General features: G+C 51.7%; 1 protein-coding gene across 4 annotated transcripts; it reads left to right on the top strand.

Annotated features, from left to right (window-relative positions):
* Positions 1–897: 897 nt before the first annotated feature.
* CUNH7orf26 (chromosome unknown C7orf26 homolog) lies at positions 898–14682 on the top strand. 4 transcript variants are annotated; one of them, XR_200982.3, is made up of 7 exons: positions 898–1395; positions 1875–2096; positions 4369–4534; positions 8170–8694; positions 8793–8897; positions 9661–9700; positions 13945–14046. XR_200982.3 is itself a non-coding variant. In XM_004774997.3 (6 exons), exons 1-6 carry the CDS (start codon positions 1204–1206, stop codon positions 14144–14146), a joined length of 1317 nt encoding a protein of 438 aa, XP_004775054.1. In that variant the 5' UTR covers positions 899–1203; the 3' UTR covers positions 14147–14682. The 4 variants fall into 4 exon arrangements, 3 of the variants coding, with proteins under 3 accessions (XP_004775054.1, XP_004775053.1, XP_004775056.1); XM_004774997.3 differs by lacking the exon at positions 8793–8897 and having other exon boundaries at positions 899–1365; positions 13945–14682; XM_004774996.3 differs by lacking the exon at positions 8793–8897 and having other exon boundaries at positions 900–1395; positions 13945–14682.
* Positions 14683–23795: the final 9113 nt, after the last annotated feature.

Below are 23795 nucleotides of genomic sequence, written 5' to 3' on the forward strand. Positions count from 1 at the left end.
GGTTCCAGCGAACCTTGGTCTCCCACTGTAGATTCGAGGCTTCCGAAGGAAGGGTCTTGACTGTGTCCCCTGATGTGCAGGAGAGTCTCAGTGAGGTAGGGTTGTACCAGCTGCACGCTCTGTGATGCCCTTTCCAGCTCTCCCAGGGAAAGGACTTGGCTTTTCATCTCCTTAGTCATGCTCAACACCCTCACCCAAGCCCTCCTTGTGGCCAGCATGGGCCTTTTACACAGGACCCAATCTTGCACTTGTGGTCCCCCGGCTGCCCTGCCCTGGCTTCTTGTGGCCATGTTCAAGTTTTTTCTGCCCTATTTTTAAAATTCCGAACTAACACCCCAGGCCCCGCGCTGCTACTGCCCCGTTAATTCAGCGTAGGGATGGATGCAGAAGAAAGTGTTGAGGATTTTGGGGAGGGGAGAGTTTTCAGGAGCAGGACACCTAGGATTCCCATGGCCAGCCGCACTGGAGGGGATTGGGGAGTAGGGGGACTCGGGACAAGAACTCGGAGGCCAGGGATCGGATGGCATCATTTGTCACTGCGGCCCCAAGAGTTCCAGACTAGATACACCCTTTGACACGGCCCTGCACCACCACGCCTCTGTTACAGGTGGAAAAGCGCGGTTAAATCAATCAATGGACTTAGAGCGCCGCGCAAAGGAAGCCCGCGGAGCTTCACGTCCGGCGCGCGGGCCGGTGGAGCGCCAAGCCCAGTGAGCGTTCAGTGGTGGGCGCGGCCGCCCAGGTCCGCGCGGCGGAGCGCTGGGCCCCAGGTCCGGGGGCGGTCGCAGGGCCCGGGGGCGGGGCCTGTGGGGCGGGGCGTGCCTCCCTCCGCGCGGGCGGGCCGCGCCGCCAGGTGGCGCCCTCTTGAGAGCCAGCCCTCGCGGCCGCCTGCGCTTGGCCCCTGCGGGCCGCCGTCGCCGCGCTCGGCATTCCGCCGCCGTTCGGCTCCGCGGCGACGGGCTCCCGCTGCCCTCGGTGGCGCCGCACTCGCACAGCCGGGAGCCCGCTGGCCGGCGGCGGCGGCAGCGATGGCCCCCTGAGCGGCCCGGAGCGGGAGCGGCGGGCGGACGGGCGCCGGGGTCGGCGGGCGGAGGCCGGGTCGCGGCCTCTTTGTCTCGGCGGCGGCGGCGGCGGGCGCGCCCGCGGGGCCCGGGGCGGAAGTCCCGACGCGCTCCGGGCGCCCCGGGCCGCAGCGGCCGCACCATGAGCGACATCCGCCACTCGCTGCTGCGCCGCGACGCGCTGAGCGCCGCCAAGGAGGTGCTGTACCACCTGGACATCTACTTCAGCAGCCAGCTGCAGAGCGCGCCGCTGCCCATCGTGGACAAGGGCCCCGTGGAGCTGCTCGAGGAGTTCGTGTTCCAGGTGCCCAAGGAGCGCGGCGCGCAGCCCAAGGTGCGGCGGGCGGCCGCGAGAAGGAAACTCCCGCTTCTTTCCCGCCCCTCGCGGTGACAAGCCTTGGCCAACCACAGACCCTCTTCCCACCGGCGGCGCCGTGCTCGCCCCGGGGCGCGCTCCTTCGCAGCAGCCCCAGTCCACCTGCTCTGGCTTCCTGAGCATTGCTCGGCTGTGGGCCTGCTTGCCGGGCGTGCGACAGCCCGGTCTCGGCGGTGCTGCAGGAAGAGACGTTAAAGGCCTGTAATCGAGTCTCAGACCGCTGTAGGTCATCATCCCGAGGGCCCCAGGAGGATGTCGAATTCTGTATACTGACATTTCCCGGGATTAACAGAGTTCTTCCCCCTGGGACCCAGGCTTTAGAGGGGTGAACAGTTCCCAGGGGGAAAATAGGATTATTTCCTGTTTTCTTACCGTATGGATTAGTGCGCACGTTAAAGCTAAGTTTCTTACCGCTTCTCTTGGATTTGTTTTTGCAGAGGTTGAATTCACTTCAGGAGCTCCAACTTCTTGAAATCATGTGCAATTATTTCCAGGAGCAAACCAAGGACTCTGTCCGGCAGATTATTTTCTCGTCCCTTTTCAGCCCCCAAGGGAACAAGGCTGATGACAGCCGGATGAGCTTGTTGGGAAAACTGGTCTCCATGGCTGTGGCTGTGTGTCGGATCCCAGTGTTGGAGTGTGCGGCTTCCTGGCTCCAGGTACTACCCGAGAAATAGCCTTCTCCGGAGAGGCTCTGAAGAGGAGTTTAGTGCCCCTTAATTGGATTTTGGGAGAGGCATTTTCTGTGTGTTATCTCCTTGGTGTCACTGCCCTGTCTGCTAATACTCCACACCTACGGTTAGATATGGGTAGTACCCATTCCTAACAAAACTTGTTTGTAATGGTAAATGAATTTAAGAGAAAAAAAGAAAGTTCTTCATCTCCAGAATAAGCAAAATATCATTTTTCCTTGGTTGAAAATGATATGGTAGGATTTTGAAAACAGCTATGCATAATGTGGCCTCAAAGATAGATTTTTTTTTTTTTTAAGTAAGTAAATTACACAGTCAGTAAGCATGTGAATTGTTTCACCTTGTTGCAGGGTGACAATACAAAGATCCCGGCTCTTCTTTTTTTTTTTTTTTAATTATTTTTATTTATTTGAGAGAGAGACAGTGAGAGAGAGCATGAGCGAGGAGAAGGTCAGAGAGAGAAGCAGACTCCCCATGGAGCTGGGAGCTCGATGCGGGACTCGATCCCGGGACTCGATCCCGGGACTCTGGGATCATGACCTGAGCCGAAGGCAGTCGTCCAACCAACTGAGCCACCCAGGCATCCCGATCCCGGCTCTTCTAATGGGTGTGGCACATGAGCCTTTTAGAATTTTTTTTTTTTAAGATTTTTTATTTATTTATTTGACAGAGATCACAAGTAGGCAGAGAGACAGGCAGAGAGACGGGGGAAGCAGGCTCCCCACTCAGCAGAGAGCCCGATGCGGGGCTCGATCCCAGGACCCTGGGATCATGACCTGAGCTGAAGGCAGAGGCTTTAACCCACTGAGCCACGCAGGCGCCCCTAGAATGTTTTTAAATATCAAACAATATCAATATATTTGGTGTTAGATGGTATTTTGAAAGATTCATTTTTTGCTTTTGTTGCTCAGAGTCTTTCAAAAATTGATAATCCACGTAGAGTAATTGTTAACTCAGAATTGAGATTAACATGATTCTCAGCTAAGCTAAAAGAATTTACCATGTTCAGTTTCACAAACTTGCTTCATTCTCAAGTACTTGAAGCCTTTGGTGTTGGGTTTGTTTCTCCAGTTTATGTAGATGTTTTCCTTGAAATCTGTTTATCCTCAAAATTTGGCTAGAAGAAAATATACTGTTCTCTGTGGCACCCAGGTAAGTCTCAGTGGAATCCGTACCTTAATTGTCACCAGGCTGGTTTCTGGGCCATCTGAATCGATCACGTGTGTTGTATTTAATATCACAGTTACCTCTGTCCCTTCATCAATCACCTAGTAAAGTCAGGCTTCACATCTTCTAATTCATCACGTAATTTCTCATTTCTCTCTCCTGATGCTGTCGCGCTGGCTTTCTGGCAAAGCAAAAGCAGATGTCAGTGACAGGAAAGAGTCCTAGTGGTTTGAGCCAAGATTTGCCACGCTGGGGCGAGGGGCTGCAGCTTCCCATTGGGGATGGTTGGTTTGAGGTGGTGGGGGCCGAGTTCAGCCCGAGGGAACAATCTGGCTTGCTTTCTCCTTGTGGTTCTCCCCACCCTCCACCTCCCTGTAGGCCACATCGGTGCCCTGGACCTGGAGCGTCCTGAGCAGCCGTGAAATGTGGCAGGAGCTACAGATTGGCCTCTGATGGCGGGGGGGGGGGGGGGGGGGGGGGAGGAAAAAAGCAGGGGAGGGTGCTGATAGAGAATTTGAGAGTATCACAGAAACCTGTAAGAGTAGGATCCACTGCTCCAGAATCACAGGGGCAATCCCAGACTCTCCATGAGCTCTTTAAAGTGGTAACACCTGCTCATTTTTGTCTTTGGAGCCTCACCTGGAGGGTCACAAAAGTTGTCATTTCCTCACCTGAAGTCGCAAGTTACCTTTCCTAAGTGAACTTCAGAGCAAGTCAGCAGGCCTTTCTCGTAAAGGGCAGGACGGTCCATGCTTTAAGTTCTGCGGATCATATAGTCCGTCACAAGCAGTCCCCTCTGCCCGTGCCGGGTAGGGAGCAGGCTTACACAGTCAGCAAACAGCCAAGCGGATGCATGTATCAGTAGAAGTTGCTTTGCAAAAAAACCGGTGGCAGGGTGGATTGGGCCTGTGGCCTTGGGTTTGCCTCGACCTGGCTTCCGAGTGAGCTCTGAACATCTTTTTCGCCTGTTGGGAGCGGTGCCGCCAGCCCTGGTGGTCTCCTCCACGCGTACATCTTTGTCACCCGTGAGCTCATGACGCCTGTAGTTACATGCACTGTGGCTTCTTTCCAGAGGACGCCTGTGGTCTACTGCGTGAGGTTAGCCAGGGCCCTCGTGGATGACTACTGCTGTCTGGTGCCGGGATCCGTGCAGACGCTGAAGCAGATCCTCAGCGCCAGCCCTCGCTTCTGCTGCCAGCTCATTACCTCCGTCACCGCGCTCTATGACCTGTCATCAGGTAAACTCTAAACAGGCCGCTGAGGTCGCTCAGGTGACTGCCACTCTTCTTCCCACCGAACACCCAGGCGGAAAGCCCGGTGGACGCTCTGGCCTTTTGTTTTTTCTCTGAAACGTGTGTTTTCTTTTAGGCTGAAGGGGAAAGGAAGGGACCGCCTGGACTTCTGGAATTTGCCAGCAGGGAGCTTTCCTAGTGCCTCCCACTCGGCTGAGTCAGGGACCGTCCCGAGTGGCAGGCAGCCTGCAAATGCTGGCGTCTCATGTCTGGGGAAGACGTGGCTTTCTCCCCAGACGTGATTTTCTTTTTTCTTTTTTTTTTTTTTTTCAATCCCTCACTTTTTATTTTGGAAAATAGCAACACTTCAGGAAGGTAGTGAGACTATTAGAAGTTGCGAGACTCTCACCTAGATTTCAGCCCCTGTTAACACGTGCCATGGGCTTTCTTGCCCTTCCTCTCTTACACACACATTCCAGAACATTTGGTTTTCCTGAACTTTCAAGAGTTTGTTAGCAACATCACATACCAAGTACTTCAGCGTGTATCTGTCCCCCGAGAACAAGAGCTTTCCCTTACGTAATCCTGGTACCGTTATCTTGGAGCCTGAGAAATTAAACATCGAGGGAATTCTATTATTTCTTACATAGCCTGTCTTCAGCTTCCTTAAGTGTCTCAATAATGTCTCTTAGAGCCTTTTCCCTCCCTTGCTTCGAAAGGTCAGGAGAGCTCAGGATCCCTTCAGGGATCAGACGTTACAGAGTTGTCATGTCCCTCTGATCTTTTTAAGTCTTGAACAGATGAAGCATTTAAAAAAAAAAAAATCTCTTAGGACATTGATGTTTTTTGAAGAGCCCGGGCCTGTTGTTTTTCAGAGTATCTCTCGATTTAGATTGATCAGACTGTTTCCGTATGCAGGGTTCAAGTTCAACATTTTTGGCAACAACCCTGCCTAGGCGGTGATGTGTCCCGGGCATATGGCGCCAGGAGGCATGCATGTCACTTCCACCTTGGTGATGTTTTTGAGGCTTTCTTGGGAAGATGCCAGGTGAAGTCCTCAGGGCAGCCAGCAGATGGCATTTGGCTTCGGCTGGGAGGGGCCCGTGTCCTCTGCCCCCTGTCCCTGTCCTGAGCATCACAGCCTTCTGGTCCGATCACTTTATACAGGCTCTGAATACAGAAAACCAGTACAGGTTGACCAGCTCTGTCTGAATTAGAGCAGGAGTCGCAGGCCTACGTTCACTAGGCTCTGCTGCTTACTCGTCTCCCGCAGAGGTGGGTGCCGGGGAACATGGATTGACCGGGCTTTGCAGAACAGCGCATCCTTTCACATCTGTGTGCCCATGTGAGCCCCACGGCCCATGCGGCCCCTGGGGAAGTTTCGGGCCTCACCGCGGTGAGCGCTTTTTCTGCAGAGTCGGACTCAAAGTCCACTCTTCTGTTTCAGGTTCCTCCTCCTCTGCCCACGGCTCCTGCCGCTTTGGGGGTTGACAGCGTCTTATCTCGGTCTGATAGCGAAACCAGCTGCTGGGGAGCCCTCAGCAGCCCTTCCGTTTGTGTTCAGTCCAGCAGCTCCGGGATCATAGTTGATTCTCCTTTTATTTCTACCTTTCCCCGCCATGCTGTTCAGTTTTTTTAGTTCTCTTAGGAACATTTGTGTGGACAGAGTGCGAACACGGAATTGTGTATCACAGTCACAAGTACTTTCAAACTGTTTCTGTCCCGGCAACATGCCCCTGGGCTGGGAGGCAGATGTTGTGAGCGGTGGGTGCCCTGCTGTTAGAGTGAGCCCGTTCCCTGGCGCTCTCCTGCAAAGGTTTTCCCAGAGCTGTTCCTAGCTGGGAACAGTAGCAGGCCCTCTGGTTTCCTGTAGAAAAAATGTCCTTAAACCCACTGTACTGCACCACGGTTTCATTTCCAAGCCATCGGTTATTCCAGACCTTCAAGGACCAGAACTGCCCTTAACACTGGGGACACATTAGACAGCGCACAAAAGGCGGTCATGTTCAGAGCATACCGCCAGTGTTCTGGAATGGAGATGAGGCGCGGTATTTTTCTCTTAAGCCCCTTTGCCTGTCTGATGTGTCAGGGATGTGATTTCATGACCACGTCATGGAGGTATGACAGACATACCAAAAGCTGTGCATCTTTAACATGTCCAGCTTGTTGAGTTAGGAGGTGGGGAGGTCACCAGGCACCTGGTGGGGGCTGTAGAGGCGGAGCTGGATTCCGCAGTCAGGATGGTGACTAATGCTGCTCTTGGGGGCCTCTGGTGATGGGAGAGCCCTCCTGGGGACTCTGTGCTTCAAACCCACAAGACAGAAGCAGCTCACCTCAGGAGACAGGACCTCCTCTTGCCTGAATGGTGCAGAGACTTGGGTCACACGCTCCCTGGGCACCAGACACACGCAGCTTCGGGCTCTTGGAGACGCCTCCACTTAGATGGGGGTGGGTGCTGGACGCGCGTATGAGACTGGCATTTCTCATGCACAAACCTCTCCGGGGGGCTCGAGGGGCCAGACATGGGCTCCCCCAACATTTATTTTGCCAAGTGAGAACCACAGGTGACAGTGGTTACCTACCGTTGTCCTCATTTATAGCAGAAGGGCAGGGCCAGTCGAACTCCCAGTCAGGAGGTCGGCATGATCTCAAGTGGGGAAGAGCCATGTTTCTGGAGAAAGAGGATCCTCTGCCCACACGTGTCCCACTCGCCCTCACTCCTCTCTCGTGCTTGTCTCTGGCCTCGGCATCCCGGAAGGGGACCCATCTTAGCTCTCCGTGAGCAGGGGGCCGCACCGCCCCAGAGACAGAAGGGCGGGGGCCCAGTCCCACACTCACAGATACCTTCTGGGCGTTGTGTGCCAGGCCCGGGGTGGGCAGTGCAGCCGGGTGGTCAAGAGCCAGACCCTCTGGGGCCACGTCTGGGCCCACCAAACACTTTTCGCAAGTCCTGGGAGAGAGACTTAATATCACTGCGCCTCCTGCCTGTGATAACAGGTGGTTGTTGGTGGATTGAGTTGATCTGTGGAAAGGATTTAGACCAGTACCTGGCTCATAGACCCCAAAAAAACGGCAACACTTGCTTTGTAGAAAGTGCCACGTAGAGGAGGTCAGGCTCTGCTTAGACAAAGATTCCACATCTGCGGCTGGGATGGCTCTTGGCCACCAGCTGAACATCCGACCGCACCCTGAGCTGCTCTATGAAGGCCACCGCAGCCGTCACTGGGCCACAGAGGCGACACCAGCAGAAGGACAGACACTATGGGAAGGGCTGAGCTGTGGTGGCAGTTTGGGACATAAAAAGTGTGGGAATTTATTTAAATTGACCCAGGGGACAAACTTCAAAGCTTGGTGGAGTCCTAGAGAATTGTTTATTTAACAAATATGTTTTTAAGCCCTACTGTGGCCAGACAGTCGTGGCCCTGGGGAGAATCCCCAACTAAGACAGGAGTCCCAGCCCTCACGAAGGCAATGTTCTCGGAAAGGGGACAGAAAATAAACAGCACATGGTCTGAATGTCGGGAGCTGGGTACCATGCTGGTAGGGGGCCCCTCTCCCCAGCCGCCGCAAGTGTTAGGGTTAGGGTAAGTGGTGTCACCAGGGCTGCAAACCCATCTGACTTAAAGTGTCTTTGTTGGCAGATGACCTCATCCCACCATTGGACTTGCTTGAAATGATTGTTGGCTGGATTTTTGAGGACCCGAGGTTGATTCTCATCACTTTTTTAAATACTCCGATTGCGGCCAATCTCCCGATAGGATTTTTAGAGCTCACCCCGCTCACTGGGTTGATCCGCTGGTGCGTGAAGGCCCCCCTGGCTTACAAAAGGAAGAAGAAGCCCTCCCTGTCTAACGGCCACGTCCCGACCAAGGTTACGAAGGACTCAGGAGGGATGGACAGAGACTCCCACCTGTTGTACTCGAAACTCCACCTCAGTGTCCTGCAGGTCCTCATGATGTTGCCAGTGCACTTAACCGAGAAGAATCTCTACGGCCGCATGGGCCTCATCCTGTTTGACCACATGGTCCCGCTGGTAGAGGAGATCAACAGGTTGGCAGATGAACTGAACCCCCTGAACGCCTCCCAGGAGATCGAGCTCTCGCTGGACCGACTGGCGCAGGCCCTGCAGGTGGCCATGGCCTCCGGGGCGCTGCTGTGTACGAGAGGTGGGTGACTCCCTGGCCCCGGGCCCTCCCGAAGGAAAGCAGGGGTTCCGGGACGAGTAACTCGTCTCTGCTTTTTTTTACGATCTCTTTCCTCTTAGCACAGGGGACTGGGGTGAAGTCGCAGAGCGGACCCAGGTAGAACGCTGGCCGTGACGTCTGTGCGTCTCCTGGCTGCTTTGCCCAGGACTGGGGACTCCTCCAGAGTGAGAATGTCACCTTCTTTCCTCGTAGAGAACCTTATCTCTTTTTAAAGATTTTATTTATTCATTTGACAGACAGAGATCACAAGTAGGCAGAGAGGCAGACAGACAGAGAGGAAGGGAAACAGGCTTCCTGCTAGCAGAGAGCCCGATGAGGGGCTCAATCCCAGGACCCTGAGATCATGACCTGAGCCGAAGACAGAGGCTTTAACCTACTGAGCCACACAGGCACCCCTAGAGAACCTTATCTTTTCCTGTAGCCCCGTTTTTATTGAGGCATAAGTTTCATACAGCACAGTGCCCAGGTTCAAGGACAGGAAGCATCCCCAGTACCTGTTTCTGGGTCCGTGATTCTCCTATACTTCAGTGCTGGAAGGCTCCCAGTGTCTGATAAACACCTGTGCTGGTTTAGGGACTGTGCACTGGCAGACATTGCCTCTGGCCCCAAGCAGCGGTCACTGTGGTGCGGTTCCCACCGCGCCTGGGGCATCTGATCCACTCTGCAAGAGCCCTACCTCCAGGCCCTTTCCCTGCTACCTGACAAATGACCAATAGACCTGCTCGCCTTCTTGAGTCACGTATTCAGTCTGGGGCCTAGTTGTTAAAGCAAGAATCAAAAGAAGAAAGAGCGTAGTTTCTAAGCGATGCTAGGAAGTTGTAGTTAAGACACAACTGCTGTCCAGCCAGCATCCTTGAAAAGATCTCAGTGACAGTTTCCCCTTGTTGTCTCCAGTCTGTTCCTGATTTTGTGTCTCCTTGATTTCAGATGACCTGAGAACTTTGTGCTCCAGGCTGCCCCATAATAAGTAAGTGTTCTCGAAGGCATTGGCCTGCGGTGGGGTGGGGAGGGGTGGGGCTCTTGTCCTGGCCTCCTCGGGGAGAGTTGGGCTGCAGGGTCTGAAGCTTCTGTATGTCAGGAGCCCCCTCGGGACCTGACGGGGGATAAGATAGTATGACCCACAGGAGAGAAAGCCCAAGTGGAGAGTACATCGAAGAGGTGTGGCCATCCTGTCCAGGGGTCCGGGGAAGAAACCAGACCCAGCTCGGAGTCATTGACCGCTCGCTAAGTTAGCATTTGTGGTTCGTGGTGACTTTGACATTTGTGCATGCACACAGCCCGTGACAGTGTGGGTGGCGCAGCCCTGTGGAAAAAAACCCCTCAGAACCATGGCCCAGGGGCACCGCATGTCATTTTAGGCTTTGTCGCTGGGTGGCAGCAGTGAGTGGCTTCTGAGTGTGATTGTCCCTGGTTTTCCCCAAGGCTGTGGCAATTTCTTCACCTGTCTCGGAGCCTCTCTTTCCTCCCTGGTAAAGCTGGGGGGATGATGCGCCTGTGTCAGAGAGTCGTAGTGAAGACTAAATGAGGCGCTGTGTGTCAGCTCCTGGCCTGTTTGTAAGTGGCACTTATTGTCATCATTTGGGAGAAGCCCTGCGAATTATGGGGAAGAGCAGGGCTGTGGGGTCACACGGCTCCTGGGGAGAGGTCCAGGCTGGTGTCTTGCTCTCTGTGTGACCCTGAGCGGTTTCCTGGACTTGCACTGCCTTGCTTTGTAAAATTGAGAAAATAATCGTTCCTGTCTCCTGTCCCCCTGCCACTCCTGCCTGCTAGGATTTTTGTGAGGATTAGAGTGAAAACACAGAAAGCCCTCCGAACAGCATTCTTGTCTTCTTGCGTATCTAAGAAGCAGCAGCTGCTGGTCCACTTACTGTTGTCATGACGTCGGAATGTCCCTTCCTCTGATTAATTTCACGGACACTAAGAAGCAAAAGCTGTGTGTGTGAGAACGTTTCAGGCAAATGCAGAATCATCAGTAGCAAAATACCAGAGGCAACCTCCCCGGTGGGAAGCATGGGGATACTTAGTAACTTAGGAGAGATACATCTGAGGGACAGAAATTATGTATCCACTCCAGAGAGTAACTGTGGCCACTAAGTGAGGGAGAGCTTGTAGCTGAGCACACAGCTCCCTCCTGGTGTGCACGGGGACAGAAGCCGACGGAGTGAAGTTCATAGGATGACCAACATCCTCCTCTCTGCAGAGGCTCACGTTGGCCTTTATCAGCTGGGGCTCCGGGGCCAGTGGTCTCGGACAGTGGACAGAGGGCAAGCCCGCCCGCCAGGCCCCCTGCGGGGTCGGTGCTCACAGCTGCCCAGGGCCAGGAGTCTGAGCACGGATGACGGGCTGACCACAGGCATCACCCAGGGCCAGAGGAGTGGCCAGGAGCCGGCTCACAAGCTGATGGTGACAGTAGTCGCGGCCCGAGGACTGTGCGCTCTTATGCAGTTGGAGATCTTGGTGCCAAGGCCTTGCGGCTTTGGCAGGTGTCTGGGCCGAGGCGGAAACCAAGTGGGTAGAGTGTGTGGGTCCTGGAGGAACAGAATGGGCCGCTTGGCATATTTTGTCAGCAGAATGGACAGCTTGCCCAGAGAGCCACCTGTCCCTCAGGAGCCCACAATGTTCCTTTCTTTCTTTTTCCCCTGGCATCTGAGGACATCATTACTGAGTTGGCAATTTTCTGCTCCTCCTGCAATAATCTCTCCGTACTGTTTCCTGTCTCTCTGCACAGCTGTTATCTAATGTGTAGCGTTTCAGGCCATTAGAGCAGGGACAGGGTCTAAATCCTTTCTTGTCTTAGCATTGTGACCAGGGGTCCCCCATTGGAATCCCAGGGAAACGTCTTCACAGCCTGTGCTGGGCCCCATCCTGAGTCATATGGCCCAAAACCCACCCTCCCAGGGGCAGCCTGGCAGCTACGCAGGGAAAGGCAGGACACAGAGCCACTTGGAAAATTTCTTTGACTTCTGATAGTAGTCTCTTTTCTGTCAATTTTCTTTCTGAATAGACTGGAAACTTCTTTTTTTTTTTTTTTTAAGGTTTTATTTGTTTATTTGATGGAAAGAGAGAGTGCGAGAGGGAACACAGCAGGGGGAGAGGAAGAGGGAGAAGTAGGCTCCCTGCTGAGCAGGGAGCCCAACACGGGACTCTACCCCAGGACCTGAGATCATGATCTGAGCCACCCGGGCACCCCTAGACTGGATACTTCTTGAAACCCCTTTTATCTCTGGCAGGGTGTGCAGATTCAACAGAGCGCATGACTTAAATTTTGCTTTTGTAATGCTCTTCTTAGATTTGTTTCTGTGTTTGCTTATTTGGAGTGACTTTCTCACTGTGAGTTATTTAAAAAAAAATACATGGTAACATAAATGAAAAGGTGCTCCGGGGGCGCCTGGGTGGTTCGTTGGTTAAGCGTCTGCCTTCAGCTCAGGTCATGATCCCAGGGTCCTGGGATCGAGCCCCGCATCAGGCTCCCTGCTCAGTCGGAATCTTGCTTCTCCCTTTCCCTCTGCTGCTGCCCCTGCTTCTGCTCTCAATCTCTCTCTCTCTGTCAAATAAATAAATAAAATCTTTCTAAAAAAAAATGTAAAAGAAAAGGGGCTCCAAAGAGCTTTAGGCCACTAGAAGGCACCAACTTTCTTCATGCCTTGGGTTTACTTTCTGAGCTCCTCCTGTGGGCTCTGAGCACCAGACTTTATCTTCAGGGGTGGGAGGGGTGAGGGTCAGTCTGCAGAAGACTTAGCCCCCACTGCCAGAGCTCCAGGTAGGTGGTGGCCGGTGGCCAGGGCAAAGTGGCCTGGGGTTGTTCCTGGACCAGCAGGGTCGCGTGCAGGGAAGGTGTGGCCTGGTGGGATGAGGATTCCTCAGGGTGAATGATGGGTGTGAACTGGACCCGGCAGGCAGATTTGGTGCTGTGGCGAGAGTGACTTAGATGCTGCAGAGACACAGAAGCCAGCCAGAGCCACGGCCCTGGGTTGTGGCTGGAGAGCAAGCGTAGTCTGTCCATCTGCAGGGGAGAAAGGGAAGAGGCAGGGCTAGGAAAGGAGGCTTCTGTCCTGAAGAGGAGAGGGCCCAAGAAGTTTCTCCGGTTAGGGCGTGATTGGGTATTCGGGGTTGGCCGCAGGAAGTGGGCCCGCTAAGGCCTGCGAAGCGTGTGGCGCTGGGAGACTTAGGAATCTTTGCTCATCTCGCTGGGAGGAAATGTGGGATTGGCGAGGAGAGGGCCAGGCAGAGGGAACTCTTCAGGGAGTTTTAGAAGGGACCAATATTGGAAACTGAAAGGGATTCCAGGAGGAGGGCGGAGGCCATGGGTGTCCTGAGCCACCGAGCGCAGAGAACAGGCCTGTGGAGGCACGTGGCACCTAGGGCTTGGGGTGGTCATGGGTGGGAGTTGGCAAAGGGGTGACTTGGGTCCTCCCGCGGAGACCCTGGGTGTGATGCGTAGGGCTGGAGAGCGACTGCAGAAGGCTCTCCCGGAAGGGAAGGAGCCGGTAAGCAGGAGGGTTGGGAGCTCCGCAGAGGGGTGGGGAGGGTGGCCCCTAAAGCTGGGAAAGGGCCGGGTCCAGGCCTGGGCCATCCCGAGGGCAGGGCCTACACCCTGCTTACATGTGAGCCCCGGAAAGGCCCGCGTTCATGTGTTGTGCCTGGAATTCATTTGGGCCTCAGTCATTACGAGTGACATTGGGCGCCCTGTGGCCTGCCGTACCTCTTGCTGCCCTGCCTTGGTCATAACCCTCTTAAGTATAGGTGATTGCGCCTGAGCCGGATGTGGGGGTCTCCAGGCCCCAGACACCGAGCCTGTGCCCAGAGCTTCTGTGGACTGCAGCCCTGTCCCTGCCTCGCCTTGGGTACCTGCCCTGTGGTTTCCTCAGTTCCTTCCGAATTGTCGCCTGCAGGATCCTGCTTTTCCTACTGCCAGCCCTTCCTCTCTCCTCTGTCTCGGGCCGCTCTCAATCCGGCCACCTCCAGGTCACCTCCTTCTGCTCCAACCCCCACTCCCTACCCCAGCCATAAGCCACCCCCATCTGTCCCGAGTTGACATGTTCCCCCTCTGGAAACTTCCATGTGCTGTGCCTGCGTCTGGTGCATCTCCCAGTGCGTGTGTGGGGCCACCACCGTGCCCAGACCCTCTCCCCCTTCCGGGGGCCGCCGCGTCCATGAGGGGACAGGCCAACCCGACCGCCGTGTCCCTAACCCCTGTTCTTGTCTTCACAGCCTGCTCCAGCTGGTGATCTCGGGCCCGGTGCAGCAGGCGCCCCACGCAGCGCTGCCCCCCGGCTTCTACCCTCACATCCACACGCCCCCGCTGGGCTACGGGGCTGTGCCGGCCCACCCCGCCGCCCACCCTGCCCTGCCCGCACACCCGGGGCACACGTTCATGTCGGGCATGACCTTCCCGTTCAGGCCCATCCGCTAGGCCGGCCCCGGTGCCACCGAGGGGCAGTGTGCTTTCCGCCCGGGCCGGAGGAAGCCTTCCAGAGAAAGGGGGAGCCATGCCCTCGAAGAGGACCTTTTCAGGCAGCCGGTGGCCCCTCATCCCCAGCAGGACTGTCTTGGTGCGGGCGTTACGCGGCATTGCAGTCCAGGGGGCCTTCTGCCGGGTCACGTTCAAGTCCGGATGGGACGTGTGGAAGGAAGGACGCAGCGCGCGCCCAGCCGTGTGGGCGTCCTGCGGAGACGCCGATTCTTGGAGCCGGTGTCTGTGGGTCGTTTCAGACGCGCGGGGAGCCCATACTGCCCCGAGCACGGCTGTGATGAGCAGCATTTGCAGGTCCCGCTGGTGTCTCTGCGTGTGAGTGGGACGGGTCCCTGGGAGCTCTGTGAGCTCGAAGCTGGGCCCCGGCGTGGGCCGGGCAGGGAACCGGGCAGGGGGCCCCAGCCCAGGAGCTCCTCTGTTTTATTGAGGTCTAAATTTTCCTTTCATATGTTCAAATAAATTTTTTCTGAACAGTTGTATAGACCCGATGGGCTATTGTTACGCCATAGTCGGTGTGAGCGGCAGTGGTTTCCTTGTGGGTCTGCAGTGGCGGGGTAAGAGGTCGGAATATAATTGGAGGCGCCGCTTACAGAAGCACCGCCGGCCTCGTCCCCGCCGCCCTGCTGGCCCCCAGGACTCTGTCTGCTTCCCTCTGTGCAGTGGAAGCTCTCTGCTTTGAGTTCTCATTTCCTAGTTCTGGGAAGGCACAATGCCTGTAGCGATGACACGGGACCCCCTTGGGCTGGAAGTGGCGCAGGAGAGACACTTAGAGCCAACAGTGAGCAATGAGGGGCTGAGATGAACTTGGGGGGATGACATTAGCCTTGTGGTTTGTCTACCCTACTGTTCCCGGTCAAACACCGTGACCCAGCCTGCCTCATGCCGGAGCACGAGCTGATACACCTGCCGCGTAGGGGCCATCCTTGCTTGGAAAGGGTCCCAACCACGCCTGCTTTCTCAGCAACGTAAGACTGGCTTCTTTGGGCCCCTGCAGTGCTCAGCCGGGGTCCCAGAGCGGCAGCGGGTCTGGTGGGAAGGAACCCGCCGGCAAGCCAGCCTCCCAGGAATCCGGTTTTAAGCTCCTTCTGAGAGCCACGAACTAGAAAGGAAATTGCCCTTACCTTGACTTTGACTTCATTATTCTTGGTTGATTGTGTTCCACGTTGGTGTGTTTATCTGCTGAGGTTGGCTCAGGAACTGATGTAAAAAAGTAAAAATAAATATCGGCGTAAATGTCTTGGTGGGACACACCCATGAGACCGAGGAGATGAGCTCTTGGCTGGTGCGCGCTGTTCAGCTCCGGTGCCCAGTGTTTCTGGAAACCACGGAAAAGAAGCCCTCCTGTTGCTGTGCCGTTAGGGGAGGTCTGTGAGCATGGCTCGGTCCCAGAAAGAGGCATCCACCAAATTTCCAGGGCCCAGTTAGGGCTTAGTTCATCTTAGACCCAAGGTGGTTTTCGCCTTGAATGACTGGGGGAACAGACAAGGGGAGGAGCAGACTACGGAGGGGAGGGGCGGGGGAGGAGGAAGGAAAGATGGAGGCAATAGAGCTCCTGGAGCTCTCCACTTCCTCTGGTGGTGTTTCTAGTAGTGTGTAACTAATTAAGTCAACTTTTTAAAAAGATGGGTGTATGTGGACTGTTAGACCTTTACCAATTCTTGCCTTTCCACCTATTAACTATAAGAAGTAGTTCCTATTTACTAACTAAGTGCCAGGCTCTTCCTAATGAGTATTTTATGCACATAAAAAATTTGTGTAGGGGCGCCTGGGTGGCTCAGTGGGTTAAAGCCTCTGCCTTCAGCTCAGGTCATGATCCCAGGGTCCTGGGATCAAGCTCTGAATCGGGTTCTCTGGTTAGCAGGGAGCCTGCTTTCTCCTCTCTCTCTGCCTGCCTCTCTGCCTACTTGTGATCTCTGTCAAATAAATAAATAAGACCTTTAAAAAAAAAAACCTTAAAAAAATTTGTATATGAGGAAAATATGTGCAGAGTATAAAATGAAGTATATACCTATATAGAATGTATCAAAAATGCATATTAATCAAAAGACATCCCAATAGGGATGCCTGGGTGGCTCAGTCATTAAGTGTCTGACTTTGGCTTGGGTCATGATCCCAGGGTCCTTGATTCAACCCCCTGCATCAGGTTCCCAGCTCAGCAGGAGGCCTGCTTCTCCCTCTCCCACTCTCCCTGCTTGTGTTCCCTCTCTCACTGTGTCTCTCTCTGTCAAATAAATAAAATCTTAAAAAAAAAAAAAAAGACATTCCCCCCCCCCAAAAAAATGAGTGTAGGACATGAACAGATACATATAAAAAACCCAAACTACCCATTAAAAAAAAAAAAAAAAAAGATTCTAAAACTGGTAACCAGGGAAATACAAATTAAAAAGAGATACAAATTTTAAAAAGATGCCATGTTTTCCATTTATCCATTAGACTGGCAAAACAGAAAGTAACTAATGGCCTGAGGAAACAACGGTCACACTGTTTATGTAGATAACTGGTTTAGCCACTCTGGAGAAACGAAGAAATAAAATGGCCCTATGGCCCAGCAAGCCCAGAGTGTTCACGGACGTTGATGGCAGTATTGTTTTTTAAGTAACAGTTCTATAAAGAGAGAACTCACTCACCCAATTCACTCATTTCAAGAGCACGCTTTGGTGGTTGCAGAATATTTGCAGAGTCGTGCAAACCAACATCACCACTCTCTGTTCTAGAACATTTCATCTTCCCCCAAAAGAAATCCTGTGCCCTCTAGCACCCTCCCCCACCGCCGCACCCCCCTGCCAACCTGTCTACTTTCTGTCTCTCTGGACTTGCCTGTTCTGAATGTCTCGTGTAAATGGAATCCTATAGACGTGGTCTTTTGTGACTCGCTTCTTTCGCTTAGCATCATGTGTCTGGGGGTCATCCTTGTAGTGCGAATCACCACTTCATTACCTTTTATGGCCATAATACCCCATTGTGTGGATGTATCCCATTTTGTTTGTCTATTCGATGGTTGATGGACACTTGGATGCTTTGGCCCATATGACTGTTTCTGCTATGAACATTTGTGTACAAGGTTTTGTGTGGGCGTACATTGTCAGTGTTCTCAGACAAACACACACACATCCCTATGGAAATGCTGAGTGCAGGGTGTGTGTGTGTGTGTGTATGTGTGTGTGTATGTATGTATATATATATATATTTGTATGTATGTGTATGTATATATATATATAAATATATATATATATATATATATATATATATATATATATAATTTTTTTTTTAAATAAGGAAAATCCAGAAACTGCTTGAATAGCCTCAGGAGAGAACCAACCAGCTAGGAGTTGTAAATTCAGGCTTCTGTAGAGACCAGGCAGGTGTTGACCATGGGTGAAGCTTCCAGAATTAGACACCATGGGGTACCAAGTACTGTGCCAAACTGGGGAAATCCTAGGGGTGCCATATCTGGACACCCAGGCCAAGGTGAATGTTGTCCGAACCTCTTGAGTATTCAGGAGAAGATGGAAATCAATTTTTTATGGTATATTTTCCTAATTTGAAAACCTCTCTTGGAAAGTAATCTATGACGTTAGAAGTCAGGATGCCCGTTGTATGTCCTGGAAGTGGGGTAGTGATCAAAGGAGACCTTATGCTGTCCGTATTGTTTTAAAGTTTCAATTTTGTTTTAAGTGTTTTAATTAAAAGAACCATTCTGAGTCATAATGAAAGATAACAAGACTTGAATTAGTCCCTGATGGCTAGAAGAGAAACTCATCTTTGGCAGATCTACTGGCGAGTATTGCACACATTTTACTTTTTTTACAAGGACAATGTATTCTCGTTACTTGCCTAATTAAAAGCTACTTTTTAAAAACGTGCATGGTAGAACATCTATCTCTGGTCATGATGGGCCAGATCTGTCAGACCAGCCTTTCTGCTTTAACTAAAAATGCTGGAAAAAAATACAGAAATATCTTTTTAAAAAATATTTTATTCATTTATTTGACAGACAGAGATCACAAGTAGGCAGAGAGGCAGGCAGAGGGGGAAGCAGGCTCCCCACTGAGCAGAGAGCCCGATGCGGGGCTCCATCCCAGGACCCTGAGATCATGACCTGAGCCGAAGGCAGAGGCTTAACCCCCTGAGCCACCCAAGCACCCCCAGAAATATCTTGCCGTATGCAAGAGCCAACAGGTTGTAAAGAACTTCCAGGCCAAATGCTGGGGCGGGGGCAACCAAGACGCGCACTGAGACCCTTTGCCCTGAGGCTCTCAGGGGTTAAGGGCTGAAGGTAAGTGTCTCTCTGTTTTGCTATGTCAAGGGCTAATATACACCCTCAGTAAACACAGAAGACTTCAGGGAAGGTGGCTCTTGCCCCAAGCAGAGCACGGGAGGGAGGGAGGGAATGTCCTGTTCTAAGAAGAGAAGGACAGGGACCAGGACTCACTCCTGCTGACAGCGCAAGGAAACCTCCCTCTCTGACCTCAATTCTTGGGGATCCCTAGACTTGTCATCCTCCCAAGTGCCCAGCAGAGCAAATGCCTATCCTCTGGAGGAAAGGTGTTTATTATCCTAGGCTTCAAGGAGCTTGCAAACCCACTGTTCAAGGACAGTGAAAAATGAGCCAGGCGCCATAGGCAGGCACCAACAGCTACACCCCGCAAGCAGAAACAGGCTCAGAAAGTCAGGAATGTCAGGGTCTGACTCCACACCAGTCATGCTTAGTCTGTTTAAAGGAATAAAAGACAAGTGTGGGACTACAGGGAAAAAGAAAGCATGAATGTGACCTAGCAGATCTGGAAAAAAAAGCCAGATGGAACTTCTAGAAATGAAAAGTGGAATCACCTACTTAATTCAGTTAGCGTGGAGTGCGTGGGGATGCAGAGGGGCATGACCCCCTTGAAAAGAAATGTGGCGATATTTAGCAAAATCTCATATGGATTTGCCCTTCCCCTAGGAATCTGCTACTCGTAGGGCTGTGCCCTAAAGATCCAATGGCAGAAATACAAAATAATATCCGTGCAAGACTTTTCCCTGCAGCAGTCTTTTTCTTTTTTTTTTTTTAAGGCTTAATTTATTTGACAGACAGAGATCACAAGCAGGCAGAGAGAGGGGGGGAAAGCAGGCTTCTCACTGAGCAGAATGCTAGATGTGGGACTCAATCCCAGGACCCTGGGATCATGACCTGAGCCGAAGGCAGAGGCTTAACCCACTGAGCCACCCAGGCGCCCCTCCCTGCAGCATTCTGTGTGATACCAAAGACAACATCTCCCATGAACCTCTCAACAGACGTATTCTCTGCATGGTAGAGTGTAAAGCTACTGCTAAGAGAAAGGTCTATTCTGTGAGGGTGTGAGAGCTAGGATTGACTGCTAAAAAGGAAAAAAATCAAGGCCCTGAGAAGTGTTAACTCTGTGCTGCTTCTGCATAACAAAGGTGGGGAACCATAAATAAAAATGCAGGAAGGATAAAGGGGAAACTAGTAAAATAGTAGCTTCGGGGACTGCTGTGCCATATTATGACAAAATGTACCTTGCTTTGTAGTTTCGACGCCGCATCAGTATTTAACCTAATTAAGTCAGAAACATAAAAGCGAACTAAAGCAAAGGAAATTCACTTGGTCTCTGAATTGCTAGCATAGCCATACAGAAAAAAATGTCCAGTTGCTTTAAAATACAGGCTTTCAGGGCACCTGTGTAGCTCAGTTGGTTAAGGGCCTGCCTTTGGCTCAGGTCATGATTCTGGGGTCCTGGGATCGAGCCCCGCATCAGGTTCCCTGCTTAGCAGAGAGCCTGCTTCTCTCTTTCCCTCTGCCTGCCGCTCTGCTTACTTGTGCTCTCTCTCTCTGTGTCAAATAAATAAATAAAATCTTTTTTAAAAATAAGGAAATAAAATACAGCCTTTCCCTTATACCTGTGCCTGCCTCAACTTACGAAACGATGTTCAACACCAGCCAGAATTTTTAAAAATGGAAATGAAAGCAGTGAAGTCATTTTGCCTCTCACGTTGGCAGTCGTTAAAAAAAAAATGTGTTGTTGATAAGTGCGTGGGGCAGAACTACTGGCCGTCTCGTACCAGCCAGCCACGTCCTTCTTCTGATCAAGACCCTTGTCTGGGACACATGGTTGACAGCCACCTGCTCTGGGAAGGGTGGGCCCTTCCCTTGGAGGGAACTGTGAACTGTGATTGGGCTTCCTCACCTCTGGTCAGAATTTGGTCCTGTAATCAGCAGAGGATGCCATTCTGGTCAGTGTGGGGACAAGTGTGAGAAGATGGCTTCTGGAAAGTTCTCCTCCAACCCAAAAGGAACCGCAAGTAGGGACACACCCACTTGGATGAGGGACATTGCTGAGGACGATACAGCACCTCTGTTCGGAGACAGTGGGAATCTGGGGAGGGTGTCCTCAGGCCACTAAAGTGACCAACCTTAAAACTTCCTACCATGGCACAGCATATTAAATGAGATAATGTGTTTTCCTTTATAGGCCAGTTTTCATTGGGAGTCTCTGAAATTCGGAACTAAAAGGATCTCTGTTCCAAGCAGAGTGGTGGGGAAACGGGCACTTTTATTCTTGGGTGGTGATACTTAAATTGATACAACGTCATCAGGGCAGTATCTATCAAAATTACCAATAAATATATAAAATTTAAAAATCCATATCTCAAGGTAACACACCCCCATATAGAGGGAGACCTCACAGATGAACTTTGACAGTTCAGTTTTGTGGCCAAGCATGTTTGCATTAGCAGAAGATGAGAAACAGCTTAGCTCTTCAACCGTAGGATCCTGGTTAAGTAAATTAAGGCATATCCTTGCCATTGGAAGGTAGGGGGAGTTTTTTCTAAAAAATGGAAAGATGTCCAAGAGCAAGTTGGTACAAGTCAATGTATATATGGCGAGCTCGACTGGATAAGCAAATTATACACAATGAACAATGCAGCCCAGTGATGATGGCTCTGTTGTTTCTCCCCACCCAAACCCAGTCCCTCTTTTCCTTTTAGTGATAGCATCCTGGGGTCACCCCAGGCCCTGGCTCCATCCTCCATCCCTGACACCAGGGGGCGGGGCCACATGACCCAGGGCTGGCACAGCCGAGCATGGTGATTGGCTGAGATGAACCTCTGAACCCCCAAGTGAACCCTCATGAAACCCAACTTCAAGACTTTAGAACTACTGGAAAGAGAATAGCTCTTTCCACCCTGAGGGGGGAAGAATGTAAGTCTGCAGTTACGGGGGCAGACAGCAATGACATGGACAGAGGGCTCTGTCACAGAGGAGCCAAGAAGTGAAGACATCCCAAGTCCGGATGATGTCTGAGCCCTGCGGATGGTTTCTATATCCTGGGCTTCCATTCATTCATTCATCATTCATTTTATTTGTATATATCCCAGGCTTTTGAATTTGAGTCAAAGATGCTTCCCAACCTTTCCTGCCCCCACCCCAAGCAAGTGTAAGGTGATTTTCTGTCACCTGCAACTGAAAGATTCTTGATTAATTCACAAATATATAATCTGTGTTATTTTATAGACGACGCCTGCAAGACTGTGCCCTTCGCTGTTAAGAGTGGTTGTATCTGGGGGTGGGATTTTAGAAGATGTAAATTTTCTGAATTATAGGATCATGTTTTCCGATGGCAACCTGTAGCCGCATGTGACTCTTGAGTCGTTGAAGCATGGCTGGGATGAATGAAGGTGTGCGGTTTGTTGTATGTGACGAAGACGTATTTAAAAAAAAAAAAGAATGTAAATTTCTGGTTAATTTAAAAAATCAATTAGATATTGATACCATTTTGGATCTTTTTTTTTTTTTTAAAGATTTTATTTGTTTATTTGACAGACAGAGATCACAAGTAGACAGAGAGGCAGGCAGAGGGTGGGGGGGAAGCAGGCTCCCTGCTGAGCAGAGAGCCTGACGTGAGGCTTGATCCCAGGACCCTGGGATCATGACCCAAGCCGAAGGCAGAGGCTTTAACCCACTGAGCCACCCGGGCGCCCCCCATTTTGGATCTGTTGTGTTAAAATGTCCTACCAGAATTAATTTTACCTGTAGCTGTTTACTGGTCTAAATGTAGCTACCGAGATTTGTTAAATTCTCCTTATGGCTTGGATTATATTTCTCTTAGCCCTGGTAGAGACTGCACCAGAAAACCAACCTATAAATATTTGTTGAATGAGTATGATGTTTGAAATGTTTGCAACAGGCAGTATTAACTTTGTAATCTGATGAACCAAAGCTTGGAAATGCTTAACACAGTTGTGAATAGTTGCCTAGTGATCTCAATCATGCCTCAGTGCCTGGGATTTTGCATTAACGGCAGAGGGCTGGGAATTATTTCCATGGAGGGGTCAAGAGCATGGGCTTTGAAATTCCACAGACCCGGATCTGACCCCAGCTCTGTTCCTTTGTGACCTTGGGCAAGTTCATTCAACCCTCTGAGTTCCGCCCTCTTCAGGCACAAAATGGGGTTAGACACGTTTTCGTCCATACGTGTAGCTTGACTAAGGTGTCTGAAGGGAGAACCTTCTGTCTCTCTGCTCTTCAGTCTTGTACTAACACGAAAGTTCAAACACTTCCCGTCTACCAGTGTGGAGTGGAGGTTCCTAACCATCTACCAGGTCCGTTCTCTCTTTCTACCATAATGAGAGGGGAGCTGAACCCATCGCTAGATGCCTTGCTCTAACCACCCTTGTACCTCATCTCCCAATCCTGGGCAATATGAATCGGGCAGCGGCACCACTCAGAATTTCCCTAGGAATTTAGTTACATTGGCCAAGAAAAGGCACCTCTCCTAACTTCCCCCATGGGGAGCGTAGCTGACTCACAGCCCCAGCGGCTGCCTCTGCCAAGGATACCAGCATGGGTCCATGCTTGCAGGACAGAGAATGCCTCTAATTTGAGTCTTGGGCTCCCCGTGGCACCCCATAGTCTGGGAATCTGTTCTTTTAACAAATGCCCCAGGTAATGCCCATAGCCAAGTCATTTTAAGAAAGACTTGGTTCAGGGGCGCCTGGGTGGCTCAGTGGGTTAAAGCCTCTGCCTTCAGCTCAGGTCATGATCCCAGGGTCCTGGGATCGAGCCCCACGTCGGGCTCTCTGCTCAGTGGGGAACCTGCTTCCCTTCCTCTCTGTCTGCCTGCCTCTCTGCCTACTTGTGATCTCTGTCTGTCAAATAAATAAATAAAATCTTAAAAAAAAAAAAAACAACCACTGGATCTTCACTTGGGAATATTTAAAAAAAAAAAAGAAAGAAAGAAAGAAAGAAAGACTTGGTTCAGTAATCATCATAACTGCCCAATACACCACAAATAATGGAGGAGAAGAAAAATGGTCTGTGACTTGCAAAGAAACTAGCCTCAAGCCTTCCTTTTAGACAGAGGCCCTAGGAGAAAGCCCCAGGCCACCATGCAAAGGCACTTAGTGTCACCAGAGACTTGATTTTGCAGGTAGGGATAGTTTGGTAGTGACAGAAACAGCAGACCTAATCGGACATCATTTTATTGAGGCACCTGCTGGTCAGTGGACAGGTCCCCTTGGTTGCCTGGTTCTGCTCACTGGGGACACCTGTCCAGTACCTTCGAGATTCACTGAGGCACCCTCGTCTCCT

The sequence above is a fragment of the Mustela putorius genome, unplaced genomic scaffold (assembly GCF_011764305.1).
Source record: "Mustela putorius furo isolate JIRA1106 unplaced genomic scaffold, ASM1176430v1.1 tig00000139_pilon_pilon_pilon, whole genome shotgun sequence".
Classification (NCBI taxonomy): Eukaryota; Metazoa; Chordata; class Mammalia; order Carnivora; family Mustelidae; genus Mustela; species Mustela putorius.

Bases quoted from the DNA above. Each gene is read 5' to 3' on its own strand.
- CUNH7orf26 (XM_004774996.3), top strand. From the start codon at position 1,204: ATGAGCGACATCCGCCACTCGCTGCTGCGCCGCGACGCGCTGAGCGCC. The intron at 4,535-8,169 runs GTAAACTCTAAA...CTTTGTTGGCAG, and splicing joins GCTCTATGACCTGTCATCAG to ATGACCTCATCCCACCATTG. The intron at 8,695-9,660 runs GTGGGTGACTCC...CCTTGATTTCAG, and splicing joins GGCGCTGCTGTGTACGAGAG to ATGACCTGAGAACTTTGTGC.